Here is a 16,233-nt window from a genome sequence, read left to right on the forward strand (position 1 = left end):
TGCACCAGTGAGAGAGAAGAAATAGAGATGAGCTATTTCCACTGGATCACCAAAGGATGGCAAGGGGGGCAGATGGAAATGATAGGTTTTTCTGGCCTGCCTATTATGATTGGAGAGTGCAAAGAGAAGAATAAATGTATTGTCATTTATTCAAGCCAGAAGACAGAGAAGCATTAGCACATACTGCAAATAGCTGCCTAGAGAACAGCATTTTCACAGGATTACAAATGTATCTCCTGCCACTAAACATACTGGAATAATTTGGAACTAATACTGTTATATTCTTTTGTATAAAATTGCCAGTAATTTCTTTTCAATAATACATTGCTCTTAGTGAAGCTGCCCACAGACAATCAAGGTGGTGTGTTTATTTCATTGATCATTCCATGTGCTGAAACAGGTATTTACTGCCCAATTTGGGGTTTAGGAGTATCCACATTTCAAAGTAAAACTTCTCTTTTGATATCTACCAAACTTTTTCATTCAAATTGAGAAATGTAAAGTACTTTCTGTTCTATATACTCCAATAAAGCTTCTTATGAATGGGGAAGCAAACAGATCTTTCAATTAAAATCTTCAATTAAAACACAATTTTAAATCTTAATTTTTTTTTGAAGGAACACCCTGTGATTTTATGTTCCTCTGATCCAGAGAAAGCACGTGAGAAGCAGAGATTTAGCTTGGATTTAGCAGGTTTAGGATCAGGACTATCAATTGAGCAAAACCTCAATTACAGGCTAATTGAATGTATGCTCAAGTACATTATTACAATTCAATAATCATCTCTTCAGAATTAAACAATTCCAATTTGCTTTCATTTCCGCCTGTGCACATGCATTACAAATTTGCTATTATTCACACTAAAATTAGTCAGGCTGGTTGGAAGCCCAGTGTGTCACAGGGTGGCATCAAACTGACCTCAGATGAGCCACTTAACCTCACCTGCTTCCTAATCAGGGATGAGGAGCAGGATGGGACCTTCCCACAACAATTTGATCCTGTTCAAGTTCCTTCCAGGTGGGTGCATTGCTGAGCAACCCAGCAATGAAGCCATCACCATCTTTCCTGCTGGACATCAGGTTTTAATTTATTCTTCTATTTTTTTTCCCTGTTTGTATCAACAAACATGAAGTTCTCAAGCTGCACCAAGGGAAATACAGGTTGGAGATTGGGAAAAAGTTTTTCATGGAAAGAGTGATAAAGTTTTGGAATGTTCTGCCCAGGGAGGTGGTGGAGTCCCCATCCCTGGGTGTGTTTAACAAAGCCTGGATGTGGCACTGGGTGCCAGGGTTGAGTTGAGCGGTTGGGGCTGGGTTGGGCTCAGTGACATTAGAGGTCTCTTCTAACCTGGTCATTCTGGGAATTCTGTGAATTCCAGGCACCTAATTGAGCCTGGACTGCTCTGACAGCTGCTTGCCCTGGAATCTGCCTTCCCTCTGTTTAGCTGTGGTGCAATCCTAGGTTTGCCACTCCTGGCATCTCAATCCCCTTTTAATCTTGAATTAATTCCTCCAGATTAATTCCCCCAAGATCACTGGGTGGGAATGAAAAGCACTTGGCATCCAGCACAAGCATTCTCCTCCTGATCTGTGTGGTCCAAACATCTGCACCACACAACACTCCAAGGCATAGCAAAGGCAACTGATCGCCAAAGGACAGAGCAGCTGGCAGAAAGCAGCACAGTGGACAACCTGATCTCATTTCTACAGCTGCCCTCTGTCCTCATACCCTCCATTTAGATTAGTAAATTACATCCTGTGAACAGACCCAGACTTCAAATTCCTCTTACCCCAAACACAGAGTACCTCAGTAACAACTCAGCCACTTTCTGAACTCACCACCTAAGAGTCAGTGAGCACTCCAGTGGTGTAAATCAAAGTAGATTTAAAAAATAAATATATAAGAACCCAGCATAGGGGATAACACTTCACCACCTGCCTCAGGAAGGTGAGATTAAGACACCCCTTGCATGTGTCAGGCTCTTGAATCACAGTAATTAACATGGCTAAAATCCAAACACCCTTCAAGAACTACTGATGCTTTTATTCTGGACTTCAGGGTGTCAGCAGAATCAATCCCAGCATTTACTGCCAGCAGCCCTGAACAGTCTCTGCTGACATGCAATGCTCCACCACAAGATTATTTCTGCCTGATAAAATACTGGAAAGGAAAGCAGCTTGTGAAGCTGACTGACAGCCAAACTATTCAGCTGACTACAGCAAAAGCCTCCATAGCCACCATATTCTACTACAAAACTTCCCAAAGAGGGCTGTGTCCAAAGCTTAAATTCAAATACCAGAGATACCAACTTAAACTCATGTCACTTTCACCCTTTTTCCTTATTTTAACACAAATGAAAAGAGGTCCAACAGAATGCCAGTTTTTATAGACTGTTATCTGTAGTACTTTCTGGGGTCCCCAGGACGAAGGAGAAATTGATGAATCTGATTCCATGTTCTTAGAAGGCTGATATGATATATGATATGATATCATGCTATATTATACAGTTATATATATATATATATATATATATATATATATATATATATTATTGTGATATATTATATAATTATATATACTATATATATTGTATATATATTATATATATAAATATATCTATTATTGTGCTATATTACAAAATTAAATATATATATTATATATTGTGCTGTAATAAAACTATCCTAAAGAATAAAGATACTTACAAAAGGCTTAACAAGATACTAATGAAAAACTTGTGACTCTCTCCAGAGTCTCAACACAGCTGGCTGTGATTGGTCATTAAGTTAAAACAATTCACATGAAAATTATAAAATCACATGCTTTTTATATATATTACTGTGCTATATTGTATAATTATATATATATGTGTGTTATTATATATATTATATATTGTATATGTATTATTGTATACATTGTATTATATTATATAAAATAGATATTATGTTATGTTATGTTATGTTGTTATGTTATGTTATGTTATTTTTTATTATATATTGTGCTATACTAAAAATATACTAAAGAATAGACAAAGAATACTGACAAAAGGCTTAACAAGATACTAATGAAAACTTGTGACTCTCTCCAGAGGCTTGACACACCTGGCTGTGATTGAAAACAATTCACATGAAACCAATAAAATAATAACCAGCTGGTAAACAATGTCCAAACCACATTGCAAAGAGCAAAACACAGGAGAAGCGAATCAGTAATTACTGTCTTCATTTTTCTTTGATGTTTTTCAGCTTTCCAGGAGAAGAAATCCTGGGCAGAGAGATTTTTTCAGAAAATATGCCAGTGACAGGGAGGAACCACTCCTTGTGCATGAAGATGGTTTGCTGCTCCTACCTTTGACGATGAGCTCGGCGTAGTTGGAGACGCCGGAGCCGCCGTCGGAGCGGATGACGCAGCGGTACTTGCTGATGCTGCGCTGCGACGTGTCGGCCACGCTCACCGTGGCTGAGAAACGCCTGTGGTTGACCACTCGAGTGACCATCAGGGCTGTGTCCCTCCCGTTCCACTGCTGCAGGGGCAGAGAGAAATAATGCTATCATGGAGACAGGTAGGCTAGGTGTTGGTGCATCTGTGTGTGAGTCACTCCTTGGGGTGATTAACGTGGTCAGAGTTCTGCGTTCACGTTGCTGGGAGAGGTTTTGGACAAGCATGGCTTTTCAAGGGCAAAATTCAGCCATTCCCTCAGAAAACCCACAGGGCTGTCTGAGCTGGGCCCTAAATATAAGGGTGATGAGGCCCTGGCACAGGGTGCCCAGAGAAGATGTGGCTGCCCCTGGATCCCTGGAAGTGTCCAAGGCCAGGCTGGACAGGGCTTGGAGCAGCCTGGGATAGTTGAAGGTCCCTGCCCATGACTGGATGAGCTTTAAGGTCCCTTTCAAACCCAAAACTGTGATTCTATTATATATTTAAGTTTGCATTTCTATTTAATAGTTGAGATATATCTGGGCTTTTGGTGTGTCCTAAGGATACAAAGAGAATAAAGTTTCCGGAGAGAACCCATATGAGGGGCAGGACACTGAGGACACTTGGCTTGGTCAGAGTAGGAACTCTGTGACAGGGACAGGACCCAGGGAATGGCTGGAGCTATGTCAGAGGGGTTTAGGTTGGGTATCAGGGAAAGGCTCTTCCCCAGAGGGTGCTGGCACTGCCCAGGCTCCCCAGGGAATGGGCACGGCCCCGAGGCTGCCAGAGCTCCAGGAGCTGCCAGGGATGCCAAGGGTGGGGCTGTTGGGGTGTCTGTGCAGGGCTGGGGCTGCCCTGGCTGATCCTGGGGGTCCCTCCCAGCTCAGGACATTCTCTGACTCAAAGATTAGTTCCTGCAAAGGCTGCAGAGGAGCAGCTCTCACTGCCACTGTGCACTTCCACCCCGTGTAATTAGAGGCCCGGCTTGGATGAGAAAACACAACAGCTGAAGGCTTTGTGTTCACCTCCAAACACTACAAATGAACAGATTCTGTAAATTTGGCCTTTTCAGATGCAAAACACTGATTCTGGACCAATTTAAATAAATTGGTTGGATGAGCAGACATCCTTGTATATCTAACATTCCCCAATAAACCTCTCTACCAATGCCAGACCACATTTTTCCAACTGGAAAAGGGACATATGAAGAATTAGCCAGAAATTGTTCTGCACAGTATAAACACCTCGACTTGCCCATTTGTCCAGTTTATTAGGAATTTCAAAGAAAAGCACATTGCTGTTTTGGCAGTTTTCACTAAACATTTTTAGGGGTGTTTCCAAGGCTATTTTCATTAAATGTTGCAGTTTCAGAGAATGGAAAGCAGGTTTTCATTAACAATAGCAATTCTTTCCAACTCTGCTTCTCACAGGGAAATGTTCATATTGCTGTAGGTCAGAATTGTTTTTACACATATGTAATTGTAACTGGGGAAATATTTTAATGAAAGAACCAAACAAAGATAAGTCAAAAATATATCTCAGTGGGTGCTAGACGTATGCCACAGGTAAATAAATTAAGGTTAAAAATGTAATTTTTAGAAGAACAGCTGTGATGAGAGTATAGTTACTGAGCATAAAATAATTTTAATTTAATGCCAACTACATGTATCACCAACTTAAGCCTTTTTCCCAGTACTATTTTTAATTTTTATGATTAGATAAGCCAATTCCTTGATTTAAGCTAGATTTGAAAATGTTATTTTTAAATTTTATTAAAATGCCTGAAGTCAATTATAAAATTAGATAAAATCTGGTAATTATTTGACTACAAAGGCCCTTCCTGTCTGCCCCAGATGCTACAACTATGGGGTGATCAAACCTCAGTCACATCATTCCAAGCTGAGAATAAAACTTTTGGACTGGCTTTAGTGTTCTCCAAATTATCTTGGCCTTGCGTACATACAACAAGAATCTTCTTGACTTGTTTAGGAGTTGAACATTTAGGAATTCAATGATTTTAAAAGCTTCTGGAATGGTAATGCTGGGAGTGTATACATTAGAAAAATTCAAGGGGAAGGAGAAGTTGTTGTGTCCTTCACTGGGACACACACACTCCATGTGCTGATGTTGGGGTTGGTGTCAATTCTAACACTGACAATGAATTCCCAAGGTTTTTGATGCACCCACCAGAAGAGCAGGACCCAGACATGTTTCATCAGTAGACTGCAAATAAAACATCCAGGGAGGGAATGTTTTAGTCTTTTAGTGAGTGACTAAAAGGAACAAGACCAAATCAGTTGTCAATGCAGCCAAGGGAAACTGGGAGCAAGAAGAACTGGCTGCAAACTGGGTTTGCCTGTTTTAACCACCCAGATAAGTAATTTCAGACCTTGGAGATTTCCTTCTTAAAAAACATCAATTGACTCCAGGCTGAACAGTTTTAGGGTGAAAGGAAAGCAGATGGCACAATAAAGCAGAAGAGAACTGTTCCACTTCCTCTCCCTTCTGCTTAATGGCTCAGTGTTAACAGGTACATGGGCATTTGTTTGAAACCAGAATTTTGCTGTCACTGGCCATTTTTTCCTTTTTCTGTCTCCTAATTCCATACTTTATAACCTCAAACTCTCACCTATAAGCATTTTATGGCAGCTCTTCAAAGGATCGTGATGAAAACCTTTTGCTTCACCACCAATCTTTCTCCAGCTATTCATTTCACTTGCAAAAGCAAAGAAAGCCCCAAATGAACCACAAAAAGCCATTGCTTTACCTGGAGCCAGAGCTTGTCATGCTGTGACCACTTTCCCCCGGCGATGCACTGGAAGGTGGCGTTCTGCCCCACGTTCACCTCCACGTTCTGCAGCCGCAGGAAATGCGGGGCTTTTCCTGACAAAAGAGGCACAGGATTGTAGCCATGGTATTTTCTGAAAAAGCCTTTCCTTAAGATTTTTTCCTCCTGAGAAGCTGAAAGGCCTCAGGAACAAAATGTAAACAATGATTATCTGCTGCTGTGGAATGGAACAGGTGCATCTGGGATTGGTCTCATGTGGTTGTTTCTAATTAATGGCCAATCACAGTCAGCTGGCTCGGACAGAGAGTCCGAGCCACAAACCTTTGTTATCACTCTTTCTTATTCTATTCTTAGCTAGCCTTCTGATGAAATCCTTTCTTCTATTCTTTTAGTATAGTTTTAGTATAGTTTTATTATAATATATATAATAAAATAATAAATCAGCCTTCTGAAACATGGAGTCAGATCCTCATCTCTTTCCTCATCCTGGGACCCCTGAGAACACCACCACAGAGGATGGCAAGGGTAGAGCCAGGCAGGAGCCACCCCTGCTGCACCCACCCAAGCACCCAGCAAAGCCTTGGCAAAAGTGGCTTTGCAAAACAAAGCTGCCCTTGGGTGTTGAACTGCTCCCTGTAGGGAGAAGTGGTGATGGAGCTGGGAAAAGGTGGCCTGGCACCTCTGAAAATACAGATTTGGATCAAATCACAAGTTCATGGTCACTGGCACAATTTTTTATTGCCTGCTATAAAGAGTAATTGAGTCATCTCTTTTCTTCACAAAACTATGTTTCTAAAAAGGTCAAAAAAAGTCAAATGCTTTTGTGCTTGTCAAGCATGACTGACCTAAACCCCATTTTCACAGGAGTTTTTTATTCTTTTTCTTTTCTTGACTATCAAATATGTCCTAGACCTTTAGAATAATGCTTCATCAATATCAAATCAGATATTAAATGAAATATTCATTTAACTGACAGTATTGTATCACTGGCTTAGTTTAAGATCACTGATATCAATGTTTTGCTGACACTAAATTCAGCATTAGTTCAAAATTAAACCAGTGATATTAAAAATGCAGACATTGAGGTTTTATCACAAAGAAACTAGATGAGAGGATTATCTTTTTGATTAAATATCAAACTGAGTTAGGTCTCTATTAAACTAAAAGAATAAACAAGATTACAGCAGCAAATGCAACACCTTTAAGTGAACTATTTTCTTGCAGAAAAAGGTTTGTGCATCATTTGAAAAATTTTAGTATAATACTCTGAAAAAACACCTAAAAAGGTCAGTGTTTTTCAACAATATCTGCACATTTTCTAGTATGATTAGACACTGAAATACACCATTTCAGAGGACAATATAACCTCTCTTCGCTTGGAGCAAACAGCTTTAAAGGGAAGTGGGCATCTGTGGCCGTGCATGGCTGAAACTTGATGTACAAGTGTTTGACACATGAGCAGAGAACACATGTTCATACACCATGTCAAATGTTTTTATCTGCTCCTGTGCCCCATCCAGCACAGCTCACTGACAGCTCCTGAAGGACAGGGACTCTGCACCGTCCTGCTTTCTGGGCAGCAGGGGTTTGCATCAAGCATTACTGGGAAACTCCCTCTGGGTGACATTCAGAACATTCTACAGAATATTTCAGGATAATTCTAATATTTGTGCCTGCAGCCTAAAGTGTGCATCTGTAAGTCAGCTACAAATACAAAGCTGTGGAGTCCCACCAATGCCAACATTCTGGTCCTTGGGTGTGCCCAGCTTCTGGAGCAAGATGTGCTGTGATGGTAAGGGGTCATTCCCACAGAGCCAAGGAGCTTTTAGCATAAGAAAAATGGATATTCCAGTGTATTGCTTCACAGGACAAAGGAAAACAAGAGGCAGCACCAGCAATACATTTATTTTTCTGTATTACTGTGTCATTAGGGGCATTTCACTGCTTTTTGCTGACTGGTTTGCCTGCCTTTGTCGTGTGTGAAGGTAAAGCCAAAATGAAGAAATAAGACCAATGATTTCAGTAACCTCCAGGGCCACCAGGATCTTCACTGCCCCCGTGTTTTGATTTCCAACAATTGTAAAAGGAATCTGAGGGGCAAAGGCTGTGCAAGGGAAGGGAACACATGGGTGATGTTCACCCTGGTGACTGACACTGCAGAGCAGCAAAAGCAGCACTGGGAACCAGACAGGAGCAGCATTTACAGACACTGCAGAGAACTTCAGCTTGCAATGGGCTCTGTATGCTGGGGGTTGTAAACAGATTGAAAAAAAACCCAACCAACCAACTCTGTCTCAAACATTTTGTTGCTGAGTCACCAAGAGTGCATTTAATTTTAACAAGGACCTGTATATACTTGAAGAAATGGATTCAAAATCAGTTTACCTAATTAAGCAGGGATACAACACAGCATCCTGCCTGCCTGCTTTAAATCCCATCATTTTCTTGTTGAGGCTCTGCCCCAGGGTTTGTTGGGATAGTGGCCTCTATCCCAGTGAAGGGACCAGCAATCACCCATCACACTGTGGAAGGCACTGAGCATTTGGGGATTTGTCTGGATGCTGCCAGATATCAGCAACATCTGGTTAATACAGACTGTAAGTATTCCTTAATGAAGTAAATGCACCCAAAGGCCTGAGCAACGAGCACATGGTAAATACAAATATAATTTACTTAAGCAGCAATTAAGCATACTGCAGTTATCAGAAATGTCCTGTTAAACTTGAGCAGAACCATGTCTGTCACATTGAAAGGCAGATGTTCTTTGACATTCTGATCACAGCAAAAACAGTTTATTTCACTCCATCTATAAGATCCATCATTTTTTGTGAGCAGCTGTCACTGACTCACTGAAACCATGAGCCAGAAAGAGGGGGCTGTTAAAAAAGATCTTTACATGGACCTGTACATTACATCCATAAAATATACAAAGTCCCCAAGCCCCACTAGAGGTGGGTAAAGGAACCAAATGAGTTCAGGCTCAAAGACTGAGGCACAATGTTTTTTAAACATAAAAATGTAAATAAATCTCAGCTTATTGTTGTGTCTGCAAAAGAAGAAATGCAGCACTAACATTTTTGAATAGTGTAATGAACCTGCATTTGTTTCTATTCCTGTATAAATGCAGTGTCTGAATAAGATTAATTTTTAATCTCTGCACAGCTTTCTGAGCAGATCTAATACATTGAAACCAACCAACCTTTGGGACAGGCCTCTTACCAAGGAAACACTGAAACAATTTGTTTGGTTGTTCTTTTCTAAAGGTATTATGAGAAGCGTTTTAATTGTTTTCTACAGCAGTAAGATTAAGAAACAATAAAACCATCAGTTTATTAGCAAGTAAAGAAGAGAGAATTCCACTAGCCATAAACTGAGAGCAGCTTTGCCTTTTGTGCAATTTGCAAAAATAGAAAATTAGGAAGGCTGAGTGTCCTTAGGGGTCTTGGAGGGAGACAAGACATTTTAGTGGTGATCCAACTGGGTAAATCTCTCCTTTAGACACAAACTGTGGCCTACACCATGCTGGTACAGTCAGAAAAATAAAGAGTGCTCACTGCAGGGATGGGCGAGGACTCTGACTTCATCCACAGCTATGTACCCAGGGTGTCCTTTCAAAGAGACAGACTCAAATATCACCTGAAATACAAAAGAAAAGAAAATTCTGAGAAAGAACATTTGCATCAGTAATTTCAGCAGTCACCACATTCTTCTGTTATTCCAAGTCTGAATCATTCAAGGCATTTTATTAACAATGGAGGAATACCAGGGCAATTCAGTGTGTGAATGCAACACCAAATCTGTTGGGGAAGCAAAACAAAGCATTAGAGCAACATTCAATAGGATTAAAGACAGCTCTGTGCATCTCTGATTTGGAAAAGCAATAAGTGTCCTGGGTATATGCACACACCTATATTCTCTTAAGCACCAGTCCAAGAACATTAAGTGGAAAAAAAAAATTGATATCTTGCTCTCAGTATGCCTTGGAAAATTGGACAAAGCACTACACGAGTCAGAATTATCCTCCTGAATCAGTGTCAATGCATTCTAGTCATTTGTAACTTCTAAAATTCACTACTAGAACACTTAAACAGAGTAAAGAATACTTAAACAGAGTTAACTGTTTAAAACTGGTGTTCAACAGCTCTTTTTGTTCTAAATAAGAGCTGGCATTCTCAGCCTGTCACTGTTCAGCCTCTTCTTTATCTCCTTCATCAAAAGATTTAATACAGTAAAAGGTTCAACTGTCCAAATATTGCTGTGGATGAAAATTGACCAGAATTGCTGATGTTCATTTTGCTTTGCATTTGGGCTTCCAGAACACAGTTTCTTATGTTTTCATGACTTCCTAAGATCTCTTCCCCCAATTTAAAACACAGTCAGATGTGAGATCTCCTGAAATACATCCATAAGGAAAAAAAGGCATAAAAACAGGCAAAGACAAGCTAAGAAAAGCTCAGGTGCTAATAATATGCAGAACCAAAGTTCTCCTCCAGAGGGGACTGGACAACAATTAGGCTGCCCAGGAAATACTAGGAAGAAGCAAGCCACTGGAAGATAAAGTAATCCAAAAACCATTAGCAAGTGTTTTGTGTTATCAAGGTCCTTGATAGACTTTTTAGAGTATAAGAGTATAAAATAGGAGTCTTTAGTATGGAAATTATAATTACTTTAGCAATTAAATATCATTCATTATAAAAATTACATTTACTGGGAAGGTCATACAAGGCTCTACTGCAACTCCCTTCAGACCTGAATTCAAGTGCAACGTTTCAGCTACAAAATCTTATTTTGGTTTTACAGTTGTGAAAAGTCATAAGCCACAACAAACTAATTCTCAATTATCTGCAAGTCAAGAACTTGATAAATTCTCCAAGGCATTGGCATCAGGTATAAGTGGATGGCAAAAGTAAGCACCAACACATAGAGAATTGGCTTTGGTTAATTACCAACATGTGCAGGGTCTCTAATGCAGCACAGTCTGACTTAATAATAACCAACTCAGCCTCTAAAAAATCCCTGTCCACTGGTGCAGAATCCACTGAGTAGAGCACTCCTCTCAATTCAAGCAATATTGTTTGACTATTTTATTCTGTTCTGCTTTACACTCAGATATTCCCAGACCTTTCCCAGTTCAAACTTACACATTATTGTCTTTTTGTGTATTTTGAAGTACCTCATCTCTATCAAAGTGAGAAGCATGGAAGCACCTGGGCTTTCCTGAAAACTGGGAATTGAGCCCCAGCATGGGGAAAGCAGGAATAAATGTTTATGGGGCCCATTTCTGCAAATCTCATGCTCAGTGTCCCTCATGTCCTTTTCAATTCAGTTGGAAATGCAGCATGATGGTTGAGACAGGCAATGCTTTGCAATTAATAATGTTTTGCATTTAAAGGACTCCACAGAAATTAATACAGCTGACAATACAAAGCATCACTCTTAAAAAAAGCATTCTTAAATGCTCCTGAGGTCTGCAAACACAAAGTCATTTCATGTTTCCCTCCCCCTGAACAAGCCCCCGTTGCAGCTGTGATTTACCAACAATGTCTGTGTTAGCAGCCTAGCCCAGCTCATCTGTTGTGCTACAACACTTTTCTCCAGGCATGGATCAATAACATTCCTTGCTATATATCACAAAAACACCTTCCTGGCAGGCTCTAGTGCTGCCCTTGGTGCATTCTGGGACTGAGTTCATCCTCATGGCAAGCAGTAATTCAAGATTACACGTATTACCTTTCTCCAAGAACCATTAGAGTTTTTCTCGCTACGCTGGAAAACATTTGCAGGCTAAGAATCCAAGTACAAGTAACTCCAGGGTAGACATGATAAATCTCCCCACGTTTTTCTGTCTCAGCTAAGTGCTTCTGCAGCCAGATGACTCCTATGACCCTTGCACAGACCTCAAACACAACCTCTGGCAGCTGCTTTGGATCCCAGTTTTCCACTACCCACATCTCCAAAGTTCAAAGTACTTGACAAAGCCTCAGACCAGGGCAGAGAGCTTCAGATTGTTCTGCCTGGCTAAATTTTTGGTGCACATCCCAGTCCAGGATGGTGTGGTTTCTGTGCATTAGGAGGATAATTGACATTTTGCCTGATGCAGAGTTCAATATTTAGGGAAAATGTTGGTTTTGCATGGTCTTCTCAAAATACAGAACAGGCTGTCAGGCTTCTTGTGTGCAGAGAGGTCTCCAAGAATGCAATTTTGATTTAAAGCTGACAAATAAATAGCAAGTGTGAGGGTGCAGAGGCCCTGGCACAGGGTGCCCAGAGCAGCTGGGGCTGCCCCTGGATCCCTGGCAGTGCCCAAGGCCAGGCTGGACAGGGCTGGGAGCAGCCTGGGACAGTTCAAGCAGTCTCTGCCATGACAGGGTGTGGAATGTGATGATCTTTAGGGTCCCTTTTAACCCAAGCCCTGCAATGGCACATTCTAGATCATGAGTGTGAAAAACAAGACACTTCTCAGGCAGCAACACACCCAGGTTTTGTCATCCTCCCACCTCTGGACTTATTTAGGCAGAAGTGTTACTTTAGGCTGGCAAATACCAATAATTTTCCTCTTCAATTTTTCAAGCTTCAAGTTCTCTTTTTTTCCTTTTTACTTTTTCTTAAACCTTGCTTAAATGTAGAAACTCACTGGACTACCAACAAAGGGATTTATAAAACCAGAGGCTGAAACCAGTCTACTAGACCCCCATAATATCCAGGAAACATCTCAAATTTTAAAAGCTATGCTTAAGGAACAAAAATACAAGGATGACCAGAGGGAAACATCACTCTCACTCATCACAAATTTAAAAAGAATCCCCTTGCATTTCTAGGAAGGAACTACTCCTGGGCAGGTACTGCTGCCTTCCAATCCATTCAGTTTTGTGCTTCAGTAGAAAATTCTTGTTTGATTTAAAGGATTCTTTTGCTCAAGAAAAGCAAACTTGACCTGCCAAAGTACTTGTAAAAGATCTAAGTGAGGCTCAGGAAGCCTCCTATTGATATATCTGAGAGCAGGATCCCTCTTAGTATGAGATCAGACTGCCTTTTGCAGGTTTTTCAAGCACCGATTTTCTGGGTGAAAGATCATTTCTGTTATCTCTGTGGAGCACCAAGGATGAAGCAAATTCTGCTTCATGCCCAGGATCATGTTAATATGAATTGAGTAGGAGCACTCCAGTGTGCCTTCAGAGCAGTCACAAGTTGTGCACTGCCCTTAAAACACCATTTTCCAGACATTTGCATCTCTTTATCCTTCCCTCTTGCCCGCCTGGTGCACTCTGTGGATTCTGCTGGTATCCACAACTCTTTCAGAGGCAGAACATTAAAGCATCTTCCTCCAGCTCAGATTTTACAGACCTCCTACCCAGTTATTAGAAGCAAGAAAAAGAGAGGCTTTTCTACCTGCTGGTTTTTATACACAGACTATTTGCTGCCTTTTCATAGTTCATTCTATCCCGGTGCCTGTTTCACTCATGGCTTTTATTAGTATCACATGGACATCAAATCTCCTGCAAGGTTTAGGATGCAATTACCTCCCAGGCTTTTTTTTTTTTTTTTTTTTGGTGTGTGTCTTGAATATAAAACAAGATGAAAGTACCCCTTCAACCACTAAAAAGCAGTATGTGAGTCCATAATGTGTGAACAATCTAACTGAAATTAAAACAATGGCTGCAAAGTTGCCACATGAATTTTGAAGCAGACAACTAATAAGTTGGTGTAAAACTAATATAACTAAGAAATAGTGTAGCCATTACATTCCTTGGCTTTGTCCTTGTATAAAAAAAAGTTATCTTCTGACAGAATAAACAAAGATGTGCTAGAAAGAGAAGGAGCTGAGGATCTAGTGAAGAATATCTACATATTATATGGTACAAGAATTTATTAGTACCTCATGTCCTTACACCCCTTGTATGGGCACAAGATGCAAAGTCAAGTTCAAAAATGTTCCTTCTTATGGAACCAAGGTCCAAAATTAATCCAGGGAGATTCATACAAAGTATAGATATATATCTAGAAACTGTTTTGTTTGCAGTCACACAGTGCCACAGAAAGTGCCAATACAAGTGGCAATTTCACCACAAGTGGGTCTTGTCAATAATTGCCTCCCTGCCAAAAACTAAAGAAAAAAGTGAGGAGGAAAGAAATAGTCAAGCTGCCTATATATCCACTATAGGTGAATTTATTCTGAGAGGAAAATTCATGGAGGGAGGTGTCGATTTTCAAAACTAACGAAGGGGAGAGAGAGGGAAAAATATCACAAACCCCTACCTGGTAGAAATGTGGCCAGAAGGTGCTGATGGCCAGCTCAGCCTTCACCCAGCCCTCAGTCACCACTCCTGACACGTTCCAGATGGGGTTGCCCTGGGGGCCCCCGTTGACCTTGACGTAGACATTGAGGGAGCCGGGGCTGGAGCGGTCGCGGCTGGACAGGTAATAGTGGAAATCAATGCAGTGGGTGTCATTCTCCTTCAGAGTGGGCAGCAGCAGGTGAGCTTTCTGCCCTGATGCTCTCCCAGAGCTGTTCACCATCATGAAGGAGCCTGCAGAGCAAAGGAAAAAGAGAACAGAGAGGGTTTGGTTGGATTTTTGGTGTAAACAGCTCCATTTGAAAATTCAGCCTTTTACCACCCACACAACAAACCTTCCTCTGAAGGAAGCAGCTGTTTGGAGCTAGTTGTTAGGGAGAGAAAAGATATTAAGATTGCAGGGTATATAGACCAGTAGATTCAGGGCTAGCTAGAACCACTTTAATTAAATAACTTGCAAATCAAAATAGAAATGCTGGCTTGCTTGTATTATTTTATCACCTTGTGATCACACAGTCACTCTAAACAAAAGCACGTTCCCACTTCAAGCAACAGCCAGGTTCTCCTGCTGCACACTGTGCCCCAAAGGCACATTCAATAACAGGTAAAAAGTGACAGGATGAGAGGAAACAGCCTCAAGTTGCACCAGGGAAAGTTTAGATTGGATATTAGGGGAAAAATCTTCATAGGAAGTGTTGGAAAGCACTGGAATGGACTGAGGAGCAACCATCCCTGGAAGTTTTCAAGAAATGTGTGTATGTGGTGCTTGAGGATGTGGTTTAGTGGTGAGCATGGTGTTTGGTTGATGGTTGATTTGATTATCTATAAAAGTAATTTCCGACCTTAACAATTCTATGATTCAACACAAAAACTACAACAGAGCAAGCTCTCAGCTGATATTTGCCTGCATCAACCAATACCCTTAATTCCAGTCCATATTTGTGAACCCTGGCACCTGAATATTTGAAGGTCATGTTAAGAAAACCCCAATTTTCAGAGCCCAACCAAGTGAGGGATGTCGTCAGAACAGCAACATCTTTACTTGTAATAATGCAACAGGACAATAATTCATGTGGGAGGGAAGGGTAGGCTGAATTTAGGGAGGGAAATGTATATTGAGGCAATTTATGAGTTTGTTAACCTGGAAGTCAGCATCATATTAACTGTGGCACTCAATGTTGAACTCACATTTGGATTCATCAAGCAGTTATTTTATAGCACATTGTGTCTCCACTCATCTCCTCACAGATGCATCAAGGTGACAAATGTCAGCAATAAGGGAGAACATGATGAGAGTTATTTGATTCAATTCTGGTTACAGGATCTCCTTTATGTGGGTGCAGACACTCACACTCAGAACTAAAGAAAACACTGGGATGGGGAGGGGGGAATCTGTGTGTCAGCAGCCAGGCATGATAATTTTTAATCAAACACAGCCCTCTTGACACTCCTGGCTCTGACGCTGCTGCCAAGCCACACTGCAGATGTGTTTGTGTGCTGGCCTCTTGCAGTTCACAGAAGATTGAGTTTGAAAAGCCCTGCCTCACTTCTGACCTATTGACTTTCCCTTTTCCTCACCATAGCACGTGACTCAGATGAGCCAGGCAAACATTTGGATCAATTCTGTGCTGTGAACAGTCATATATTATGAATTTGTAACAGCTACAAGCAACTTTCTCTTAGAAAATTTTTCCCCCTGTGTTTATATGATATATGTTCATTTCGTAAAGGAACAGC

General features: G+C 40.9%; 1 protein-coding gene across 4 annotated transcripts in view; it reads right to left on the reverse strand.

Moving 5' to 3' along the window:
* PTPRT (protein tyrosine phosphatase receptor type T) overlaps positions 1 to 16,233 on the reverse strand; it is a 489,384-nt gene that overhangs the window by 285,735 nt on the left and 187,416 nt on the right. For all 4 annotated transcript variants that reach the window (XM_059480540.1, XM_059480539.1, XM_059480538.1 and 1 more), the window contains exons 3-6: positions 14,459 to 14,730; positions 9,757 to 9,838; positions 6,182 to 6,297; positions 3,346 to 3,520 (exon numbers count right to left, since the gene is read on the reverse strand). In XM_059480540.1, coding sequence (XP_059336523.1) covers positions 3,346 to 3,520; positions 6,182 to 6,297; positions 9,757 to 9,838; positions 14,459 to 14,730 — 645 coding nt within the window. The remainder of the gene's footprint in view (positions 1 to 3,345; positions 3,521 to 6,181; positions 6,298 to 9,756; positions 9,839 to 14,458; positions 14,731 to 16,233) is intronic.

This window comes from Ammospiza nelsoni, chromosome 12, assembly GCF_027579445.1.
Source record: "Ammospiza nelsoni isolate bAmmNel1 chromosome 12, bAmmNel1.pri, whole genome shotgun sequence".
Taxonomy (NCBI): Eukaryota; Metazoa; Chordata; class Aves; order Passeriformes; family Passerellidae; genus Ammospiza; species Ammospiza nelsoni.